This window comes from Lepidochelys kempii, chromosome 10, assembly GCF_965140265.1.
Source record: "Lepidochelys kempii isolate rLepKem1 chromosome 10, rLepKem1.hap2, whole genome shotgun sequence".
NCBI lineage: Eukaryota > Metazoa > Chordata > Testudines > Cheloniidae > Lepidochelys > Lepidochelys kempii.
In genome coordinates this window covers 80,687,210-80,708,405 of record NC_133265.1, presented here as the reverse complement: position 1 = coordinate 80,708,405, position 21,196 = coordinate 80,687,210, and the positions used below count along the sequence as shown (strand labels likewise).

Genomic DNA, 21,196 nt, shown 5'->3' with positions numbered 1-21,196 from the left:
CCATCACAGCCTCTCTTCACCACAAAGACAGTTCTGCTTATAGAACTGGGTTATGCTCTTTGCTTCAAATGCTCTCCCCTGTAATTAATTCCATGTGACTTCAATCGGGCTGCCCAGAAGCAAGTGAAGGCAGAACGTGCAAGTGTATTTTAAGGCATTAGTTATTTTCCTTTAACTGACTTTTGGCCTGTTTAAAAAATAAACATACAATTAATTAATAGAAAGATAATCCATACCGAAGAAAGTGTCCATGTGCAATTTACTATTGCCATCATTCATTGTTTATATTATTATTCAGTGCTGTATGATTTCATGCTTCAAACAAGCTTTCAGTGGAGTTTCTCCAGAGTTAAAAAGTGACTGTACTAATTCACTGTGTCATCTAGTTACCCACAATCAGTATTATTTATTATTTGTATGGCAGTAGCATCCAAAATGTGCTAGACGTACACATAAAAGGAGGCCCCCCAAAGAGCTTGGCTTGTTTATTAAACTGGTCTTGGGAAGAGAGGCATTCTATAGAACAATTAGCCCCTCAACATACACAAGCTTAACAGGATAAAGAAGGAACATATACAGAGATGGTCAGAATTGTGGGTTTTAATTACATTTGGAGGGCTAAATAATGTCTCCCATGATGTAGGTGCATGAGAGGGAAAGAAGGTACAGCGACTTCCAGTGCTGGGGAATGCAAATAGAAGTAGATGGCTGGCTGATGCTTCTAGAGAGGATATTCTTGGGCAAGGGCACCATGTGTCCTGCAAACCTCTATGGTTGGACCGGGGAAGGGAGGTCTGTAAAAGCATTGGTTACACCTGTTCTACAGGCAAGTAAGTGACACTCCTTCCCATGCTCCCCCAAGTCCCGTGGAATGCTTTCAATGGTATAATGTGCCTTATTCTTCACTACCTTGCACGTTGTAAATGACTACTCAAAACTCTTTGTGCATGTTTTACACCCTGGTTGCACAGGTCTAAATGACCAGGCAGCAAAGAATCTGGCCTAATAACTTTTGGTAGTTCACCTCCTCTGTCCACAACACAACTCAGGCTTAGAAGAGCTATAATTGAGCCCTAAACTGTTTAAAAGAGTTGATTAGAATTTAAGAGATGTTCCTCCAGGAGTAATATCTTCTAGTAAAGCATGTTACAAATATTATGATTCAGCAAGTATATTTTTATGGAGTCAGCAGACAGTGTGCTTGCTTGTGATGAGTGCTTTTAAAGTACTTTCAAAGGCTAGCAGCGAGCACTTCATTTGTAGTGCAGACTAAGATTTGCTCTGTATAATGTGCCTGGAGTGTGTCGCAAAAGTACTTTTTCATCTCAAGCACTTCTGAGTATAATTAACCATGAGAAAAACATGAGAAAAACAATTCTATTTGCCTTTTAAAAGTGTGTTTCTCTTGTGGATACAGCTGTCTCACTCTATATGGTATTTATTCTTTGCTTCATTTTAAATGGAATACTTGTTTTAATGCAGCAAGAATTTTCCCATCACTATTTCCTTTGTTAAAAACACAGCCATATTTAGTGAGAGAGAGAGAGAGAGACAGACACGTCTCTGTAGTGACGTGATAGTTAAGGCTGCATTGAAATCCGCACTTGAAGCACACCTAAAATCTGTCTGTTTCACAGTGTAATGATTAAGAGTCAAATTATCTACTGGTGTAAATCTACTGACTTTTACGGAGGAATGCAAGTAGAGACTTTGATTGTGAATTTTGCCTCCATACTTGTCACAATGGGCCTGACTCTCCACTCTGTTGCACCAGTTTTACACTAGTGGAGTGAAGAATCAGGTCCAGTAATTCTTCGAAGGACAATTTAATTTTCCATGTAATTTAAAAAAAAAAAAAAAGTTATTAACCCCACCCCATACTGTAACTTCCTCATTACAAATTAACAGCAATCACTAACACCGCGGGTCACCCATTCACACACATTTGCCTAAACATTACAGAAAAACATATTTTGCAGCCACCATTTGCAATCTGACACCAGACCTCATATACATATGTACACCTATTCTAAGGCACATAGGATGTAATTTATGAAACCATAGAAATTCTATATTAATAATCAAAACACATGAATATACATGGTTGGTGATCAAAGGGACCTGCTGGCTGTTCAGGAGGAGGGTGGAGGATATGTGGGCTGTGAATGATGGAATGAAGTTAATTCAAACTGTGGAAAAACTCATGATAGGGTGCTGAGTGAAGTAACTACCTATTTCCCCAGATTTTTTTTGTATGGTTTGCACAGTTAGGATGTACAGTCTTAATAACTTAGCCTCTAAGCTCACAAGTTTTTCTGTGTGAATATGTATGTGCTAAGCAATGGAGCTAGAGGCATAGCATTGGAGAATAGAAGGTGAAGCTGCAGTGTTCCACCAGCCTCCATGATTTAAAAAAAAAAAAAAAAGCCATTCTGACAAACAAGCCAAATAATCTTAATATTTTTAAAAACTGTTTTCAAATGACCTCATTCTTCTCCTCTATTCACCATGAAGTGGCATGTGGAATCCAAACTCGCACTGAATTCAGTAGAGCCATTGTAATGTGATAAGTGCTCAAAAAAGTATGATTGTCTTTGTAAAAACGTCAGAAATAAATGATTTTTTAAGGGGTTTGTCTGCTGAAATTCTGAGTTTTCAGGGTTTGAAAATTATCTCAAACATTCAAGTTTGCCCTTCTTATTCTAACGTACACACTCTAGTATAGACTGTGGGTGATGATAAACAGGAGCTTTTATGTATACAGGGTGATATAAACTCTGTTTTACGTGGACAGCCCAACACAACCTTAAATATGGAACTGCCAGGGCTTCTTCATAATAATATAGCAGATCTATTCTGAATTTCCTTTGGGTCCTCTAAAGAGATAGCTCTGAACTCCCTTTACTTGAAAAATCAGCACTGTTCCTTTAAACTATTATCAAAGAAACGATAGCTGATGGCTTACTACTAGCTTTCCCAAAATCTACCTCTGTCAAAATTCTGCCATAGCAGGTGTGAAAGAGAATAGATGCAGAACTTCAGTGAATACCACATCTGTTTTTTGAAAAAGAGAACAGAAGCAGCACAGAAGGAAGTAAGAGAGATAATTGCTGGCTTGAACTACAATACATTTTACTTGTGGGCAAAGGGCCAGCTTACACCAAGCAGAATATGCAGGCCCATCTTATTGGAATTCAGGGGTGGGCCTCCATTCATGTCCGGAGACAGCTGTAAACCAGCAGCCCATAGCATCGCAATCAGGCACTGAGTTTTCTCAAGGAATGCTGATATGTACAGAAGCAGCTTCGGTGGCTCCGACTGCACCCTGCCTAGCAAAATGACAGTCAATCTCTGATTCCAGATGACAAGAACTGGATAAAAACTTAAAACAAATGGTGACCTTTCAAAAGATTAATTTGTTTACCAACAAAATGTTCTCTGTTTGTCATCTGAGATGGGGGTGACCTTCACATTCCCATTTCTAGGTTGAAAGGATGCTGACTGTAGTCATCTGTTAAGTTAACTCCATCTCACCAATTATTCTCTTTTTTATTTTTAGAGGCAACAATTCATGTGCTTCTTAGTATGGTTTACAAATCCAACAAGCTCATTTGGAATTACTGTCATGTAAAATCAATTTGTTTAAATCTAATTCTGCTACCAATGCCAAATTATGTTTTGACTGTAATTGTTGTCATATGCATGGACTTAAAATACAACTGGGTTTTGAGGTCTTTTGTTCCTTTCTTTCTTCTGCTTGTCCTTCTAATAATTTGAAATTAACAGAATTGCCACACTTAGCATTACTTTATAATTATGGAAATATATATGCTTTTAGTGAGAGAGTATAAGATTAGCATCAACACACAAACACACGGAAAAGAGTGAATAATGAAACGGTGATGGATACTGCTGCAATTGGAGGAAGTTAGTGTAAAACAATGAATATGATGTGACTTATAAAAAAGAGAAATCAAAGTATTAAATTATACCTCATGAATAAATTAAAAGGTTCTAAGTTTACATTACATTATATATTTATTTAGATGGAAACTGGGACCAAAGTGCCAGTATAATTCTATAGCAGCACAGCGATCCTAGGAAAACCCAAAGTATAGTTGTGAATCTCTTTTAGGTCACAGCAGTTAGTCAGAGTTATTTTTGCAGCAATTCAGATCACCATTTTGTTTTGCTAGATTCTCCATGGGAAGTGTCTATTTTTAATGGTTATCGCCTCATCATTTTTCGTTGGTTGCCCAGAATGTACTCAGCAAATAATGTGATGCCCAAAATACCTCTTTTGTTTTAAATGGGACTCTATTCTTTAGTTGGTTTTCGATATGTATGGAATGTTATGATAGAGGAAAAGTGCTAACGCTGATCAGACAAATAGAAGTTGAGGAAACATAATGACAAAACTATGGCGAGGCAGTAGCTGCTCCACAGGTAAAGCTTGCACTCAGCTTTCATCATAAAAATCCAAGATCAGCTACTGACTTGGAAAGTTGCCACATTCACTCTTCTTTCAAAGAACAATGGTTCCAGGGTTTGAAGAAGATCTGTCAAACTGTTTTTAAGTTACAGGTCACGACAAAAAATTATATCCTGATTTGAAATTGATTTGTCGAATAACTTTTGTCTCCTTTTACCTCAAAACCAGTTTGTTAATAGCACTTCAAACGTTCCAGATGGTTAACTTTCCTTGCATACTCAGATGCTGGCTATCTTTGAAGAATATAGGTTACAATTAAGCAAAATTTTTTGCTGTGGATACTTTTGGTCCAAATTCAGCTCCCAATTATTTTAATAGGAGTTCTTTTGCCATCAACCTCAGTGGGAGCAAGTTCAGGAAGTGTGTGTGTACAGGCATGTTGCCCTCTATTGACTGATTACATCTGAGAGAGAATAAGGGTTTTTCTAATCGAGGTCTTTCTGTAGCTGAAATGGTAGAGAGACTTTTATTTTTAAAATTAGAGGATCATGGTTTCAGTCCCAGCTCCATAATTATATATCTTAATTTAATTATGGAGCAGCAGTCGTAACTTGTTTCACTATAGTTGACACTTACGGATAACATTGCAACCACAATCCCACTCTAGGGGTCTGGGTATTCTGTGATAAGAAATTCATGGCACAAAATCTCAGAGCCTGGGTCAGCTGACTTGGGCTCGCGGGGCTTGAACCAGCCCGATCCCAAACACCTACGCTGCAATGTTATAGCTTTGCAAGCCCAAGTCAGCTGAACCTGGGCCAGCCATAGCCATGCCACAGGTCTTTTATTGCAGTGCAGACATACCCTCTGAGGCCTATTTTGAAAAAAATCCATGAAAATCCTCATGCTTTCAAATTGTTGGCATTCGGTTTCAACAGCAACTGAAACATCTTCTAAAAAATTTATAAAACAAAGTACGTCCTGAGATTTTAAAAAAAAACAAAAAAAAACTTTTAAAAGGCTACTGGTTAAGTAGTGCTATTGAAGAATTATAGAAGTTGAAGATGGAAAATATCTGTTTGGTTATTCCACCTCCCTGCCATGTTTTTATATATAAAACCATATGCTACCTACAGTTTCTTAGCAATTGTTAGTATGTATCAAATAGCTTCCCTAATTTAGACTAAAATTTGTAATTTAAGTCAACATTAAGAAGTTTTCACTGATCAGTACATGTTTCAGTGAAAGTGGTAAAACACATGACTCTCTGCAGCAGAATAATATTCCTCTGTTTTTGAGTGGTTTTAAAATGCCATTAGCCATGATGTTTTTTTCTAATTAACTCTATATCACAGGGTTAGACAAATCACCTCTTAGTCTGGGCAACGGCGTTCAAAAATCATTTTTTATAAGTGTCAGCCCACAACTGTGCCATTCACAGATGCTGTTTATGTTGTTTAAAACCAAACACCCTAGAATGCTGCGTATGGCACAGGGCTTGCTGCATAATGCTTCTATTACATAAATTAAATTGTAAAAGAGTGTTTCGGATTAGATCACTGGGCATGTGCTTCCCTGTGGTCCACATCACTGAATTGAAATTATGAGAGTAATTGATCTTTGGAATAAGTCTGTGCATATTAAATATAAAAACAACACTGGTGGAAAATACCTTGTTAATGCTTATTCATATATTTAAAAAGAAGGACAGTGGTGGAGGTGCAGAAATTTGTCAGTCAAACTTTAGTCTCACACAGTTGTGCCACTTCTTTTCAAAATGTCCATTTTCATCCAATAACAGGGTAGGTTTTAGCGTGGCAGTAGCGAGGTGCTTGTACCCAGCTGGTCAAAGTGGTTTTACTTTATTTTTTTTTTCTTCCTGTCTATAGAGATGGAGTAAACAGTCTCTGGGTCTAACACAACTTCCACTGAAGAATCTTTCTATTATCCTCAATGGGAGCTGAATCAAGCCCATTGAAAATGAAATCTCAGAGCCTCTGCAGCTCAGCATACACAGAACTATCTTGGATAAACAGAACACTTCAAAAACGGAAAGAAAGTTGTTGATAATGTATGTTGCTCGAGTTACACAAATTAGATGGGAGGGATTAGTTACTTTGAAACCATGCTCTGAGAAAACAAAGACCTAGGTAGTCATCTTGAGCCCTATCCAAATTGTTTAACAGAGCTCAAAGTCTAATGTGTCTAATATGTAATACAAATTCTGTGTATAGTCAATACATCTGTTTTCACAAGCCTCTCCTCTTCAACAGAGGCAATGACATTGTAGCTGATACCTTTTCTCTCTCTCCCTCTTCCCCAATATATGTTTCCTGTGAAGAAAGCAAGCTTGTCAAATATAGCCCGACTGAGCATGGAATAGAGAATTTTGTTCTACAAGGATGACATAAACCTAATTGTTTTGTATTTGGTGTCCAAACATAACAACACAGTATGTAGAGGAGCTGAAAGATTATTTAGAATAATGGCCATATTACAAAAACTCAATCTCACATACGGAGAAGTAAACAATATTGAAGAGAATTCTAGTCTTCCAAAACATTCCAAAGAATCTATTTTAAATATTTCAAAGACACTATCATCCTAGTATCGAGGTGATGTCATTTATACAACTAAGTGTATCTGAGGTGGCATTTTGCATCCCACAGGTAATGTATTCTTGACATGTATTCTTGTCATGTATGATCACATGTATTCTTGAAGAATACATGTATTATTGACATGTATGAAGTGTGATCTTGCTATCTTTTTTCTTTCTTAGTAACAAAGTTATGAAATACAGTAGGCATTTGATTTGTTGATGTTTGAAAGGTCATCAGCTAAACAGAAGTGTTTTGAATGGGTACTCTATGTACTATAATTTTACAGCTCTGAATTATAACTACAGTAGAACCTCAGAGTTACGAATTGACCAGTCAACCACACACCTCATTTGGAATTGGAAGTACACAATCAGGCAGCAGCAGGGACCAAAACCAAAAAAAAAAAAAAGGGGGGGGACGACGACAGGGAGAGAAGATTTGATAGCAATTTATGTGAAGAAAACTATAATATTACTCTAAGAATTTTTCTAAAACATACAAGTCTATATAATTAGTTTGTTGTATTTCTGGGTTTCTCTCTTTATTGCAAACTTTAGACTTCATCAAGATATGGATGTTTAAGATTCTTTGATTCCCTAGTTTAAATAAGAGAGCCGCTCTTTGTTAGTTCCCTGACACTTATTTCTGGAATTACAGTATTTTATTGTTAGGGTTACTTTTGAAAAAAATGTCAGTGAAGAATATAGCACCAAAATGTCAAGTGCTGTATGTGTATTTTTCATATTTTTTTTAAAACTCATTTTTTATATTATGCTCTCAGAAGCTTGAAAATAGAGTTTATTCCTTCAAAGTTCCTTAACAACAAAGGAACTGATCCAAAATCCACTAAAACCAGAGTCTTTCCATTTCCTTCAATGCACTTTGGAGCAGGCCCAAAATCCCATCAGCCCCAAACTTGCAAAGGATTGTATGCATGTTTAACTTTACTCACAGACTTTAATTGGACTACTCACTACTCACCGTGTGTAAAGATAAGCACATGCTTAAGTCTTTGCAGGATCAAGGCCTTTAAACACGGTGCCGCTGTAGTATTGTATTTGACAGCATTGCTTTTCTGTTAAAATGATCTTAGTAATACTTACGAAGTATCCAAACAAAAAAAAAAAGAGAGAGAGAGAGAGAGAGAGAGAGAAAGGCAAGATATACTTATGTAAAACGTTATAATATGAAAGCCTAAACTAAAAATAAGGTCAAAAATGATAAAAAGGGCACTGAAACAACTTACTTACAGGAACTGATTTTCTCTTATTAATAAGTGGCAAGCTGATTCCATAGTTCTGTTTTAAAAGAACTCTATTACTGGTGTCGCCTGGATCATACATGATTTTCACATTCATTGCAAGCTTGTGCTGAAACAAAGACATAAAAAATACTATGCATATTCTCAAAATATATTTACTACATAAACTAAAATGTTTAAAAACAAGAGTGATTGAATAATGAAAAACATTGCTCATGAATAAATTCATCAATAAATGGGGAGAAAATTTCAAATAATTTGATTAATGTTATTCAACAATCCACTGAACTGTACAAATAATGAAAAAATGTTTTTGTGATTAGATTACTTGATAATTAATACAGAAGAAGTCAAAATAACTATTCACAGATATAATTCCACCAAACTCTGTTGGATCTACTTATTTAACATGTCCTGAAAGTTCTAGAGCTACACCTCATACATTAGTTAAATTTCAGGAAAATTATACATTAAGTTTGATCCATTTGAGTGATGTAGGTTGCCTGTAGTTTCTATCATTGAATCTACAAATGAACATCTACTCTATTTTGCCAAAAGAAAACATTCCTAATTTTAAAAAATTAAAAATTCCAGTGAGGAGGATGGGACTAAAAATCCAGCCTGGGATTTACCTGTCACCATCCAAGTGAAAGATTTAGCCAGTGAACTCTGTATGTACTACGGCTAAACAGGCAAGTTTAAGTCTCACTCTGTTAAGTTGGACACTTTTCTATCAGGGTCACCAAAGGTAAACTCCAAACTAGGTTTGCAAGCACCATAACGGATTCTAGCTACATCTTTACACGATAAATCTATACTCGGATTTAGTAAAAGGTATGCAAGAGACACAGCAAACATCTAATTCTAAGATCAGTTACAGGCATAAGCAACACTTGAGTTTCTGTAGCTGAACAGAAAATATATTGAAATAAATTACCATATAGAAAGCAAAGAAACTTAGAGGCAAGGATTAAAATACAGCTTGAAACTCAAAATTGGTTCAATTCTCCCCACCCTCTCTTCCCTCGCTAGGAGTCTTCCTATTAATTTCGGTGGGTGCAGGATCAGTCTTGAATGAATAGGTACTTGAGAGTAAGTAAATAAATTCAGTTCAGGACAGAAAATAAGCCAGGATTTTTGGCCACAAGGATCTATTTTCTCCTTGATGTGTGTGCTTATTCTCTTGATGGGTGTGTCAATTTTTGAAAAACAAAATAAATCTAGATATAAGATTTATATATACCTTCAAAATGATCTCTTAAACTAATTGCAATCTTCTATTTGTTTTATTTATTGAAGAACTAAACATGTTTTAATTTATCTGACCTTTGTATCCTCTTCTTTTGAAAGTAATTACAAGCAAACATATCACATGTGATTGTCAAACTTTGGTTTACAGAAACAAAAGTTATTATCTACACAAATTGCTCTTTTACCTAGATGGCTGCATACAGGCAGAAAGTTCATTTTTCACCTCAACAATGATTTTGTGGTACAGTATTTATTTTATTACCACACCACATCACTATACAACAAGCAAACTGCTTGTGCTATTAAACAAGGGTTGGAAAGAAATTTGCAATAGTTCTTTCTGAAGACCTTTTCAATTAAAAACAAGAGACAACTCACAATGTAAACTCCCTAGTCACAGGCTGACAGTAAACTGATAAATCTCCCAGTGGCAAATTCCACTCAGGATAATGAGAAATGAAATGCTTAAGAAAGAAAGCTGACAAAAGCTACTTTCTAAATGTAAATGTACTTTTGGGAACAATCTTACATTTGCAGGGAGATAGAGCTATTAGATCATCCAGTCTATTTCTCTGTAACTTCTATCATCTGTATCTCCAGCTTCTATTATCACAGTGCACAACAAGAAGGGGATGTGATGGACAGGGCAACTGGCATGTTACATACGTACAACAAGCAAATAATCTAGTGGTAATCCCTGCAAACGTACTGTACAGGACTTATTCCAGTTTTAGTTAGAAAAATCATGGGCGATGTGTGCCACAGTCACTTTTAAACTGGCCAGAGAAATGGAAGATGCTCAAAGAGTGCCTTTGGGGTAATTGGGACACAACAGGAGCCAAGGGAAGGAGCCAATAGGGAAAAGATGGGGCATCCCACCTGGTGTCACTGGCTCTGGTCAGGATAACTGGGAAGTACCATGTAGGCCTCACCACTAACAGATAAATGAAAAGGGACAACCCAGAGCAGTGTAGATGTGTGTACCTGTGCCATCAGGCGGTGGATCAGCTGCTAAAGGACTCCGTACTACTGGAGGTTCTGTGTATTTCTCCCTTCTACATACTGGTTCACTATCCACAGAACTGTATAGTTTGTATGTTACAATCAAGTCTCATTCTACTTCAGTACAAATGTCATTTCATACTGGGTGAAATTCAGCCCATATAGAGGGCCAACCAATCCTGTCCACCACATAAGGCTTATTTTTGAGGATTTAAGTGGTGCATGGCCCACTATCCAGGGGTGAACTCCACCCTGTAAACTGGCTATACCATGTTTCAGAGCAACAGCCGTGTTAGTCTGTATTCGCAAAAAGAAAAGGAGTACTTGTGGCACCTTAGAGACTAACCAATTTATTAGAGCATGAGCTTTCGTGAGCTACAGCTCACTTCATCTGATGCATACCGTGGAAACTGCAGAAGACATTATATACACGCAGAGACCATGAAACAATACCTCCTCACACCCCACTGTCCTGATGATAATAGCTTATCTATTGTGTGAGGAGGTATTGTTTCATGGTCTCTGCGTGTATATAATGTCTTCTGCAGTTTCCACGGTATGCATCCGATGAAGTGAGCTGTAGCTCACGAAAGCTCATGCTCAAATAAATTGGTTAGTCTCTAAGGTGCCACAAGTACTCTTTTTCTTTTTGACTATACCATATTAGTCTTTGAAACAAAAAGTATATTTGTCTACTTTAAACCAATTCTTATCCCTAACAATCAACAGCTTGCACCTAGTTGACAGTATTATAGAGTCTATTTTCTTCATTTACCTTTGTAACTCCCATTCATACTAATGAGAGAACAGGGAACCCATATTACGTCTTTAGGACGCCACAGGTAAAACAGTTTTTGAAAAGAAAATCAAACGGATCAGTTCAGGTCTTTCCAACCCAGCAGATTCTCTAAATAAGTTTGAACTACCCAGCTATAGAGACACTAAGGTCTTTACTATCATTGCTGTGCAGGGGATTTAAGAGACAATCCCAATTAATCCTAGTGGGAGATGTATGTGTAAGTCTCTGAGGCTTCCCTGGAAGAACAAACCCAATTACAACAAGCAAGAATGATCATCCTGATTTTCCATATTATCTGGGCTAGCACAATCTCATCCTGCTGTTGCTATGATTCAGAAATACTGTACCTGCATGTAAATAATAATTTCAAGAGTATACTAGCACATCTGTGGCCAGCCTATCTGGCATATGGCAAGAATTCTAACAATCTGTATATGAAATATAGTCTATGTTAATTTGATTGTAATCTTGTTTTCTGCTAACTACTGCAGACACAACTTACGCTCCATATCTACCATCATGCAGCGGGCTACTGACCACAAACCACAGAGATAATGCTATATGAACTATTTTTTTCTCTCTGAATCTAAAATCTATATTTGAAACTTGATTTCTCTAACCAACAGGTTAAATAAACTAAGCCTGTAGATGCTTAAGTACCCTTAACAACTGATAACTGTTCACCTTACATTGTTTTTAATGTGGAAAAACAGTTTATAGTTGCAACTGGGGATTACCTAGTTTAAAAGACAGAAAGTGGGGAATTATAGGTGGTAATTTCCCAGCTGGATTTCACAACTATTTAATAATAAAAGCTTTTATGTTAGCATGCCATGCATGTAGAACAGCTGGCAAAACAGCACTGTTTGTCATTTACTTCATAATGGGAAATTAGGGCTATCTTGTGTGTCCGTGGATATGCATTTTTAAGCAGATGTCACAGATATCAGAAATGGAAGGACAATGGGGCTCCAAACCCCCTCAAGGGAAAGTCATGGTAGGGTGTAGTGTGTGTCCTGCTCTATATTAAGTTCACCCGTGCATGTAACAGTTGAAAGACCACGGATTATACTCCGACTATACACTAGTTGGCCTTTGATAATTTTTCATGACACGTGTCTTTATACAGCAGAGTGCTTGAACATTTTCTAGGAAACTGTATTTTGTTTCCAAAAGATTCTAAAAACCATTTTCTGCATCAGCACTTTTTTTCCATTCCAGATTGCATGGTCTTGTGGGTGTTCTGTTCAACAGAACCCCAGAGAAGTGTAAAGTTTACATTCTTTTTAAAGTGTAAATGATGGGATTTTAGTGCACAGAGACATATTAAAGTAATGTTAAGGTTGCATCTCAAAACAGAAAGAAACCAGGAGAATTAAAGAGCGGTTGTAATCTGAACAATCCCTCTTCAAACAGGGGGTCAGAGTTCCACATTCATTGTTTCTTTAAGATTTCTAGATCAAATTTCCTCAATTTACAGTGACAAGGGAAATTTTAGTCTTAATTTATAAATTGATTTTCTGCAGAGGGATCCAGCAGTATGAAATCTGGGCTGCTGATCCTTGGTTCATTCCTGCAAGTTGCCTTGTTCCCTACCTTGTTGTTAGGGTTCTGGCATCCAACAGAGCTCCTCCTACCAACAGCCCTCTCTCAGCCCATTTGATGCTTCCCTAATTTAAAAAACTAATTCAAAATAGCCTGAGAACTCTGGATTATACCAGATAACTAGGGGATAGCCTAAAGGATACTATTCAGCCAATGGTCCCAATGCTGACTAGAGCTTATCAAAAAACATTTTTAAAATTTGTGAAAATTTCAGAGATACTTCATTCTGATAGAAATTTTATTTTTCGAATTTGGCACTGAATTTTTTAAATTTCTTTTTTTTTTCAAAATAATTTTTTTAAAATTATCACTGTCTGACTAAACTGACCAATCAAAATTGACAACTCAGAATAAAACAAAAATTTTAATCAAAATTTTTCAAAAAAACATAACTTCTGAAAAAAAAATCAAAATTTCTGCTTGTAAAAAACAGCCAAATATCATATTTTCATTGGGAGAGCTGACTTTTCTGAAAAGGTAATCACTATGAATATGCATAGAAGAGTTCCCAGGGCTTGTTTGGCATCTCTTAAGTAAAAAAGAGGCACCATTTTAGGCCCCAATCCTCCAAACACTTATACATATGCTTAACATTAGTGCCATTGATTTCAACTTTCAGCAGTAAAGTTAAGCACATGCCTACAGGACTGAAGCCTTACAGCCATGGGTGAAAGTAAGTCAAGTGACTTATTGGTACGCTGGGGCCAACTCTGGCCCTGGAAGGATGGGGCCTAGGGTGGAAGGGGTGGGGTTGAGGGGGTCAGAGCCAGCCCCCCCCCCCACCACCACCTGGGTAGCAGCAGCAGCAGCCAGAGGCTCTGGGGGCTATTTAAAGGGCCCAGGGCTCTCCTCTTCTACCGCCCTGGCCCTTTAAATAGCCGCCGGAGCCCTAGGGAAGCGGCAGGGCTCCAGCTGCCGCCCCAATCCTTTAAATAGCCGCTGGAGCCCCACCACTTTCCCAGGTAGAGGCAGGGGAGCCGCAGGCCCTTTAAATAGCCCCCGAAACCCTGGGGAAGTGGCGGAGCTCCAGTGGCTATTTAAAGGACCAGAGCTGCAGAGGCTGCTGGAGCCCCCGCTACCCCAGCGCTCTGGGAGCTATTTAAAGGGCCCGCAACTCCCCTGCTTCTACCACCCTGGTCCTTTAAATAGCTGCCGGAGCCCTGGGGAAGCGGCGGGGCTCCAGCGGCTATTTAAAGGACCGGAGCGGCATAGGCAGCTGGAGCCCCGGCCCTTTAAATAGCCCCAAAAGCCCCGCCCCTACCCTAGGGCTCTAGGGGCTATTTAAAGGGCCCAGGTCTCCCCTGCTTCTACCGCCCCAGCCCTTTAAATAGCCCCCGGAGCCCTTCAGCCGCTACCCCAGGGTTCCAGCGGCGGGGCTCTGGAGGCAATTTAAAGAGCCTGGGGCTCCAGCCACCGCTGGGAGCCCCAAGCCCTTTAAACTGCCCCAGTATGGTGCATCGGCTCTTGCCGGTACGCTGTACCAGGGCGTACCGGCTTACTTTCACCTCTGCTTACAGCAGAACAAGCAGCTAACTTGTTCCAGGATTCCCTAACAATCTCTTTGATAGGTTTCAGAGTAGCAGCAGTGTTAGTCTGTATTCACAAAAAGAAAAGGAGTACTTGTGGCACCTTAGAGACTAACCAATTTATTTGAGCATAAGCTTTCGTGAATGCATCCGATGAAGTGAGCTGTAGCTCACGAAGGCTTATGCTCAAATAAATTGGTTAGTCTCTAAGCTGCCACAATCTCTTTGATGTCATTGTGAAAAGGAAAACAGGCGGCAGGCTTTTTCTTGGCCTTGAAAAGCCTCTTTTTAAAGGATTCCCTGAGAGTTTTGAAGTCCTCTGCCTTGCTCTGAAGACAGGAAAAGGGCCTCCCATCTCTGAGGAGCGCTCATTCTTCTGAGAATTTTCTAAAACCCTGAGCTACCAAATGGCCATGCTGGCTTAAAGTGACTCTGTGTGGCATTTGGAACAGGAGGGCTAAGAGAATGTAAATTACAGGAGTATTTGCTAAGCAATTTCATATATTTAACACACTCAGACCCAGGGCATTCTTGGTAAGCTTTTTGACCCTTACAGTAAGTCTACAATATTTACTTTGGGTCTATTTGTCAAAGTAGTAATAAGTTATTTCAGACCTGCGAACCTGGAGAAATACGTGCTGCTGATCTGCCACACGGCTGGGTAATCAGAGGTTTAACAGGCACCCGTGGAAAAATAAACTGCTTCTGAGCAGCACCAATAGGAAGCCTCCTGGTTTAGAAAGAAACAGAAATAATAAAAGTTACAAGACTTGCTCTTGTTTTACCTATACTTCTTGTACTGCCTCCATCTGGTTGGCAACTGTAGTTTTACTAAAATTCATGTGTAACAAAACAGAAAAAATAGCAGTTATATGAGTCAGCAGAAAAGCTTGAGATACCTATTTGGAACTGCATTTTGTTTTTATATTGTTCTTCAATATTTTATGTAATACAGAAGAGCAATCCATGAATCAATACAATTTTAACAATGCAAGGTATTTCTCCAGACATGTGATTCTGGAATTAGAAGAGAGCACTTATCTATTAACCTCAGCCAGGTTAAGTGTTTCAACTGATGGATTAAATACTCAGCTGCTTCCATTCCTTTTAGAGGAGTCTGACATTATAAAGTTTTTTTCCTGTTTCCCTCCATTGGTAGGAATATATAAATTCCACTATTTGGGTGCCCCACTTGAATGTGAAAGTTAACTTTTTACAGCAGGGATCGGCAACCTTTGGCCTGTGGCCCGCCAGGGTAAGCCCCCTGGCAGGCCGGGCCGGTTTGTTTACCTGCCGCGTCTGGATCGCAGCTCCCACTGGCTGCAGTTCACTGCTCCAGGCCAATGGGGGCTGCAGGAAATGGCACGGGCCGAGGGATGTGCTGACCACTGCTTCCTGCGACCCCCATTGGCCTGCAGCGGCCGTCAGTGGGAGCCGCAATTGGCCGAACCTGCAGACGTGGGAGGTAAACAAACCGGCCCAGCCCACCAAGGGCTTACCCTGGCGGTCTGTGGGCCAAAGGTTGCCAATCCCTGTTTCACAGTATTTACTTGTATTAGTTTCCACAATAAAATAATTTCCATTTTTCCTTACCATTTGGGGTGCTGTTCTGAGTATCTTTCTTTTTCATCAGTATAGGGAATAGTCAACACACTTCTATTTATGGCATTTAAATAATCCTCAGCATGTTTCTGTTAGAGAAAAAAAAAATCAAGTTTAGATTATTACAGAGGAGTTAGGGACACTCAGCGTATTCACTTGGATCAATTAACTTAACATTCTGGCTCTTGTAATTACTTGAAAAGGAATGACAGGCTGGACATTTATGAGTAATTATAGCACATCTTGGATAACTTCATAAGCCACAAGGCCTGTTGACTTTGACCATCCAAAAAGTGCAATCATGGCTTTGAGATACAATGCTTGGTGCATCTTGTTGCTTGCTATTCAGAAATGAAATACAGACAGAGGCAACTATTTAGACCCATGTATTTACAATGAATTACTGACACATACTTCACTATTGGCAAGTTCTTCCTGTTCCGTTTGAACTGTGGATCTACTTACTCTCAGCCCAATTTCAGTTCTTTCAATGGCTGTTTCAAGAACGTGAACATCCACACCCTCTCCATGTTGTTCAAGGTTGATGCTTGTCAGTTTGTCCTTAAGCTGGTGAAGGTCTTCTTGAACCTACAAAATTATGTTGTTATACCAATAATGCACACATATCACGATAACATATGGCGTACTTCACATGGTTTCAATTCAAAGCAAAAACATTTCCTAAATAGAGGACACAAATACCCTCGTGAGCCCCTGCAGCCCTGCAATTTTACAGGAGACACAGAGAAATCTTGCCAAGGACTTCTGAAGCTGACAGCTAGTGCAAAAACCTGGACAACATCTTACAATGCCACCTGAGAGAGCGAGCTTCAGAAGTGAGGGCCTGCTACCAAGTGGGGCCCTGACCCCATTCCATTCAAGCGTCACTCTTGGCACAGTTCTGGAGGCATGCACGTGCTGCAAAAGTTTTGAAAGGCAGAGGCATTCACTGAAGTAGCGTACATCAAGATCACATAGGTCTTTGTCACTGATTATGATTATTTGTACTGTGGGAACACTAAAAGATCCCAACTAGATTCAAGGCCCCATTATGCTAAGAACTTTACTAATGTTTAGGAAGAGACAGTCTTTGCCCGAACTTATAAATCTAAATAGACAAGACAGACAAACAATAATTATACAGATAACATAAAAGCAAAATGTCAATGATACATACATTGTTATATATACACATATGATTTATATATATTCCTACACATTATAAAACACATTTATATAATTAAGTTTCCCCAGACCATCCACCTTCCCTCCTCTGTGTGCAAGTACCACAGCCAACTTGCTGAGACATTCGTGACTCAAGGTGCTTTCCTTTCACCCTGCCACCTCACAGAAGTAGAATCTTAGCCTTTAAGGAGAAAAAGAAAAAATTTCCCCCTATATTTTATGTGTCTGAAGGACAACCATTTTCCTCACTCCCCACTGGGCCACAGACCCCCATCCCATTATTCACAGCAAGGCCCACATCCCCTCCTCTGAAACCTGGCTAACCAGCCCCTTGAATTTCAACTAGAAGCTGAATGCTAGCTAGTGCAGCCACCACAGATAAGTGCATTTTATTTTCTATTCACAAAGGGAAAAATAACACTTGAGGAACTGTACTGGATCAAAGTAATCAGAAATGGAAAAGACTTATTAAATCAACTCACTCCCTCTACATGGGCAGGATACCATCCCCCTACTGAGTTAGGACTTTGAGTTCTAAGTTAGCACCAGTTCAGATAATGTTCCTAAACCTGAGGCCACAGGCAACCCCATCCAATCAGAGACAGTTTGAAATTCTAGGTGATATTTTCTACACGTATTCCTGTGCCACAGAGTTTAGAGTACAAGTGGCTTTGTGAAGTAATTCAAATTTGAATCCCCGGGGATACCAGAATCCCCCCCCCCCCCTCCGCCCCAGACTCCTTTGTCCAGACTATATCACAGATCCTTACCTCCAGTTTACCAGCAAATCATCATCCACTGTGCCAGTATTTCTTTCCATAAACAGACCATTTGTGAATACATTCCCTACTGTCTCCCCTTCCCATGCCCAGCCATTACAGGAGATCAGCTTGGGAAGATGACATGGATAAGGTTGTAAACTAGCTCTTGTACCTTTCAGTCTAGAGTCCAATCAAACTATTTTGCAGTGGGGCCCAGGTTTGATTGAATATGCCTCACCAACAGCATTGCCAGTGCTACCATCAACTCAGTGGGTCATTGGGGTGATCTCCTTAATCTCTCTGCACTTCCTTTCACCCATCTGAATAGCCTACCTGCACTGCAATCAGTAGAAGTTTTAAATTTACTTCAATTTGAGCAGATCGTATCCTCAGTCTGTAAAGTCTTTGGGATCCGTGAAGGATATGCATTAAACTATATTACAACCTAAATTATAGAGCAACTGTTACCACCTACAGCTTGTAGAAAGTTTTATTTACTATGACTGATTTCTTTCCAATAGAAACAACAGCTTACTACTTTCTAATTTATGCTTCGTTTGAGGGCTTCAGCCCTGGGTGGCAGGGCTCAGGTTACAGGCCCCCCTCCTGGGGCTGAAGCCCTTCGGCTTTAGCTCCCCCAATCCCCAGGATGGCAGGTCTCGGGCAGGCTCAGTCCCCCCTCCTGGTGATGTGTAGTAATTTTTGTGATCAGGATGGGGTCACGGTGCGATGAAGTTTGAGGCCCCCGGCCCTAACCTCACCATCCACCTGCCATTCAGTGGTGCCACCCTCCCACCACCGGGGGCTCGGGGCTTCCTCGAGCTGTGGTGCCCACCCACACAGCTACCGAGCTCAGGCTCGGCACCACCCCTAGCTCCTCACCCAGGGGAACCCCCTGCCCAGCCGCCATGGGGGGCCTGGCTGCCTGCCCCAGTGTCAACCGCCCTCGACCCTCCATTCAGCGCTGCCCCCCAGCCATGACCCATCCGGCCTCCCAGTCCCCGGCCCGGGGCGGGCGGGGGGAGACTGGCTGGCTGGCCCCTCAGAGGCTCATGGGAGTTTGGCCTGGGGCAAAGGCGCAAAGGCTCCTGGGAAGGGGGGCAGCTGAACCCCCCCCCCCCGAGACCTCTGTGCGGGGCGGGGGGAATCGGTCCGTTGTGACCTACCTGGACCAAAATGGCTCCTATTTCCTCTCCCGTCCCGACTACATCGGCCATGGCAGCTTCCGATTAATCGGCGCCCAGCGCTCCAGCTCCCGCGCCCCGCTCCGGGGGCATGAGGGTGCACGTGACCGTGCCCTAGCAACGGGACGCGCTGGCCGGACCGTACCATCCCCTGCCGGGGGAGGAACATTCCATGTGACTGGTGCGGGAGGGAACTTTCTGCCTTCTGGGCACCTCCCCCACGCGGGCTGCCCCTACCAGCGACACCCCGCCCCTCCCGCCTGGGCCACCCCCTCCACGGCGACGGTCATTCACTGCTCCAAGCTGCCGCTTGCCCGGCCCGGAGGGTACCATTCACCAGGCCGGAAGGGGCGGGCCTTTGGGGCGGAAGCGGAAGCACCGGGCGGCCGGGGTGGGGGGAGCGATGGCGGTGGAGGGACCCTGTGCGCTGATAACCAGCTGCGCTGCCGGCTTTGCCGGGGAGGAGCTGGTTAAAAGTGAGTAACCCTGGGGGGGGGGTCAGAGCTCTGCCCCTCCCCCGGCTGACCCAACGGTCCCCCGCGTGCTGGGTCGGGTCGGGTCGGCCCCCGTGACGCACGGCGTGGGGGGGTTCCCGCGCTCCCGCGCTCCCGCGCCTCTGCCGCAGTCGGGCACCAGCCGCCTCAGCGGGGCTGTTGGCGCGAGGAAGCAGCCGCCGGGCCGGACCTCGGACGGGCCCGGCTGAAGTTGCGGGGCGGGCAGGTGGAAGTGCCGGGGTGAAAACGGAACCGACTTTGGGGCGTCATTGCAGTACAGGTGCACCCTGCCGTGGTGCGGGGCGTGATCTTTTCCGCTGCCCAGGGACACGCTCAGCGTCTCCACGTGCCTTTCAGTCAAGCATTGTAACCTCTGCCTGAGGGCATCGGTCACAGCAGGCCCGGAAATGTTTGACCTTGGTGGCTTAAGCATGTTATTGACCCTAGATGCTGTGGCACGGAGCAAACTCTCATGGGGATTTTATAGCTGGGAAAGGGGTAGGATTTTACCCTGTACCCTTCAGGTGAGTGCCCTCCAGGCCAAGGAGCAGCTGCCTCGTCGCTCTGGGACCTGCCTGAAATGATCACAATCTGATTCACACAGATGAGGGGAAGTAGCTTTCTGTGAAAGCCTGTGCCAGATCAAATAGTTTAAGCGTTGACGTTTGACATTCTCCTGGGGATTAAGACAAACTTTTGTAAAAGAAAGGACCAATAGCCAGGAATAGCTAAAATTTGCAGAGAACAGTCTGAGTAAACCCCAAATGATGAAATCAGACAGTGTGACCTTCCATGAAGTACCTTAGAAAAATAAACTTGTGTTTGTTTAGTTGATGAACTCAGGTAGTTCTAAGATCAAATTCCTCTTAGAGGGGAGAAGAAAAGGGCACAGTTCTCCAGCATTCTGCTATTTCCAAAGTCTGCAGTTTATCTGTGGTCATGCTTTTTAGGCAGGGGTGCTCCTTAACAAGTGACTTCTTTTTGTTTATAACTCCAACTTAGATTTGTTTTAGCAACACCAAAAACTAGAGGAATGGAAAAATCTCTTCTTCCCACTGCTTTTCTCCCCTCACTCAAATATTCCATGACATTTTTAAAATTTCCATGTATTTGGCCCAGAGAGAATCTGTAGCATGCAGTAGTGCTTTTGACTTCTTGGAGGATGAGGAATAGCATTCATATGGTCTGAAAAAGTGATTTGGATCACATGCCTGGCAGTCAGGAAAAATTGCAGAGAATATTCAAAAAAAGAAAAGGAGTACTTGTGGCATCTTAGAGACTAACCAATTTATTTGAGCATAAGCTTTCGTGAGCTACAGCTCACTTCATCAGATGCATACTGTGGAAACTGCAGAAGACATTATATACACAGAGACCATGAAACCGTACCTGCTCCCACTCCACTCTCCTGCTGGTAATAGCTTATCAAAGTGATCACTCTCCTTACAATGTGTATGATAATCAAGTTGGGCCATTTCCAGCACAAATCCA

General features: G+C 41.3%; 2 protein-coding genes across 11 annotated transcripts in view; one reads left to right on the top strand and one right to left on the bottom strand.

Annotated features, from left to right (window-relative positions):
* IQCH (IQ motif containing H) overlaps window positions 1–19,414 on the bottom strand; it is a 108,435-nt gene extending 89,021 nt beyond the window's left edge. For 8 of the 9 annotated variants that reach the window (XR_012154108.1, XM_073304420.1, XM_073304422.1 and 5 more), the window contains exons 1-5: window positions 19,194–19,414; window positions 16,547–16,669; window positions 16,073–16,170; window positions 15,095–15,209; window positions 8,286–8,405 (exon numbers count right to left, since the gene is read on the bottom strand). Coding sequence is in view for 8 of the 9 variants with exons in the window: in XM_073304420.1 (XP_073160521.1) it covers window positions 8,286–8,405; window positions 15,095–15,209; window positions 16,073–16,170; window positions 16,547–16,669; window positions 19,194–19,244 (507 nt within the window). In the remaining variant the exon portion in view is untranslated. Of the gene's footprint in view, window positions 1–8,016; window positions 8,128–8,285; window positions 8,406–15,094; window positions 15,210–16,072; window positions 16,171–16,546; window positions 16,670–19,193 lie in introns of those variants that run through there. The other variant, XM_073304427.1, reaches the window with a different exon arrangement.
* A 163-nt stretch (window positions 19,415–19,577) lies between these two features.
* AAGAB (alpha and gamma adaptin binding protein) overlaps window positions 19,578–21,196 on the top strand; it is a 29,530-nt gene continuing 27,911 nt past the window's right edge. The window contains exon 1 of one of the 2 annotated variants that reach the window (XM_073304428.1): window positions 19,578–19,687. In XM_073304428.1, the coding sequence (XP_073160529.1) occupies window positions 19,615–19,687 (73 nt within the window). In that variant the 5' untranslated portion in view covers window positions 19,578–19,614. The remainder of the gene's footprint in view (window positions 19,688–21,196) is intronic. The other variant, XM_073304429.1, reaches the window with a different exon arrangement.